General features: G+C 35.9%; 1 protein-coding gene across 1 annotated transcript; it reads left to right on the top strand.

Moving 5' to 3' along the window:
* The first annotated feature begins 1668 nt into the window (after positions 1 to 1668).
* On the top strand, positions 1669 to 2019 carry LOC104892711 (14 kDa proline-rich protein DC2.15-like). The gene has a single exon (XM_010678698.3). It carries the CDS (start codon positions 1669 to 1671, stop codon positions 2017 to 2019), a length of 351 nt encoding a protein of 116 aa, XP_010677000.3.
* The last annotated feature ends 292 nt before the right edge of the window (positions 2020 to 2311 follow it).

Here is a 2311-nt window from a genome sequence, read left to right as displayed (position 1 = left end):
ACGCCTGTAAAACTCTACACTAGTAGAACTTTACTTCTGGACAAAGGAACGGAATTTTGTAATCATTTGATCAGCAAAACAAGTCCATGCTTTAATCGCAATATTTAATGGTGAATCGGTAAACGTCACCGGGTATTTATATATACTTTAGCCGTTCTAAAATAAATGAATTATAGAGTAAGATACGAGAATTAAGCAGAAGAGAAAGATAGACATAATTAAAAAGAGGTTCCCATGTGATAAAGAGACTTATATAGAGAAGCAAATGTCAATTAAACTAACGTTTTATTATTTTGAAATGGTATAGTGTTTCATCTATTTTAAAATGGAGGAAGTATATTTTCTTATAGGTAAGATGAAAATTTCTTGCAAGTGGGAGGGGAGGAAAAATTGGGGATTCAACTTTGCAAGTGGCAATACTCGAACCCTGTCATATGGTTGGAAGCATTGTTCCAACCAACTAGGTCAACCTTGATTTTTAGCTGTATTTATATATTTCTCCCTATATACATAATAAACTTGTTTTATACCATTCCTTGTCACTTCTTGAAAGAATATTGTCTTTGTAGGCGTATGGAAATACATTAGCTAATAATGCGATGAGAGGCGTTCTGGGGACAGTTTAGGGGTTGCGAACAATGTGGGGCAACAACAAATGCACAAGAAACATGAAGGGAATCGCCACCCATGCTTATTTAATTTTTAAAGAAAGACTTAGAATCTAAGGGGGTTAACAAGCTGAACCTTTAAGTCGAACTTTTCTTTGTTACGCTCTAGAAAATTTCGAGTCGAGTTTGAATAGTTTGCGAGCCATCTAATAAGCTCATTAACACCACTATTAGAAATCTCAGGGTTAAATGAAATATTAAAAAGATTCAAAAATCAAAATCAAAGGACTAATTGAATCATCGCTTTTACTTTTGTAGGTATGAAGAGACTCAAGACTCCATTGGCTATGAACCTGTAATGGATTCAAGGATAAGATTACGGACTAGGTCGGTGAATCGTGATTTGCGTGCGATGTGAGATCTAGTCAATTAATTATTGTCATATATTAATATATTATTCTATATTTCACTAAGAAAACTGACCTCATAATATTAGTTTAAAATAATCTAAGATCACTCTTTTAACACATATATTATATCAAAGATGACATCAAAAATTAGCATCGGATTAAATAGGAACTAAACCAGTTATAGTGTAGTCATCATCATGTTAATTATCATCTTAGTTGTGATTGTATATTACAGATTTACAGGCATGTATAACTATAAGTAACAATGAAAGTTCAGAAAAGATCGTATATATACGAATATATATGTACAAAAGCATGAAGATCATGAAAGACTTACACCAGGAAAGTAATGTCAACTCATCAAGTAAGTTCTCAAACTCTCACATGCATGTTGTATATAACACTAAATTATACTTCACTCAACGTGATCTATATAATTAATACTCCAAAATTTTTCGAGAGTTGTAATTGGGATTTGTAGTAGAGCTGAATCAAAGAATGAAATTACCAAGTAGCCCCTCCACGCAGTCTATAAAAACCTCATGACATGCAGCTAATCTTTCACATCCCATCCCAAAGCAACAAACACATACATACACAAGTAATAAACTTAGCCTTACTTTTCTTATTCCTTTGCCCACCCCCAAAAAATGGCCTCGAAATCAATGGTTGCATTTTTTATGGTTAACCTAGCCTTATTTGCACTTGTGTCAGCTGCTCCTCGTCCAACTACAACTAGTTGCCCTGACCTGAATGTGTGTGCAGACATTGCTGGTTCACTGAGGGATGTCATTCCTGGTAGACAATCAGAAAGCCAATGCTGTCAACGCCTAGCTAGCGTTGTCAATGGTGGTGCGGCTAATTGCCTGTGCAGTATCCTCAGAACACCCGCTCCAGGACTAGAACCATCTCAAGGACTAGGCAACATTGTCGGTACCGCCCTTGGTCTTGTTAACAACATCATTGGTGGCTTCTTGGGGTTTCTTTGGCGGTTACCCTAAAGAACTCCCTCTAGATATTGTTGCCACAGAGCTCCATGCCATCTTTAGAGTCTGTGGACTTGACACTCCTGCCCACTATGATTGTCCTCGTCTTTATTAATGATCGAGTTTAATTTTGTTAGCCTCTAGGTTGTAACCTCTTACCTCTAAGGGAAGGAAGTTAATGCCTAGAAATACTCTACTTATGTTGGCTCCAAGTTGTTCATAGAGATTACATTATCCTATGTAACTAACTAACTTGGTTCACAACTTATTTGTCTAAATAATCAAAATAAAAACTGGTGGATAGACT

This window comes from Beta vulgaris, chromosome 5 (genome assembly GCF_026745355.1).
Source record: "Beta vulgaris subsp. vulgaris cultivar EL10 chromosome 5, EL10.2, whole genome shotgun sequence".
NCBI lineage: Eukaryota > Viridiplantae > Streptophyta > Magnoliopsida > Caryophyllales > Amaranthaceae > Beta > Beta vulgaris.
The sequence above is the reverse complement of the archived record's forward strand: the minus strand, read 5'-3'. Positions and strand labels throughout refer to the sequence as shown.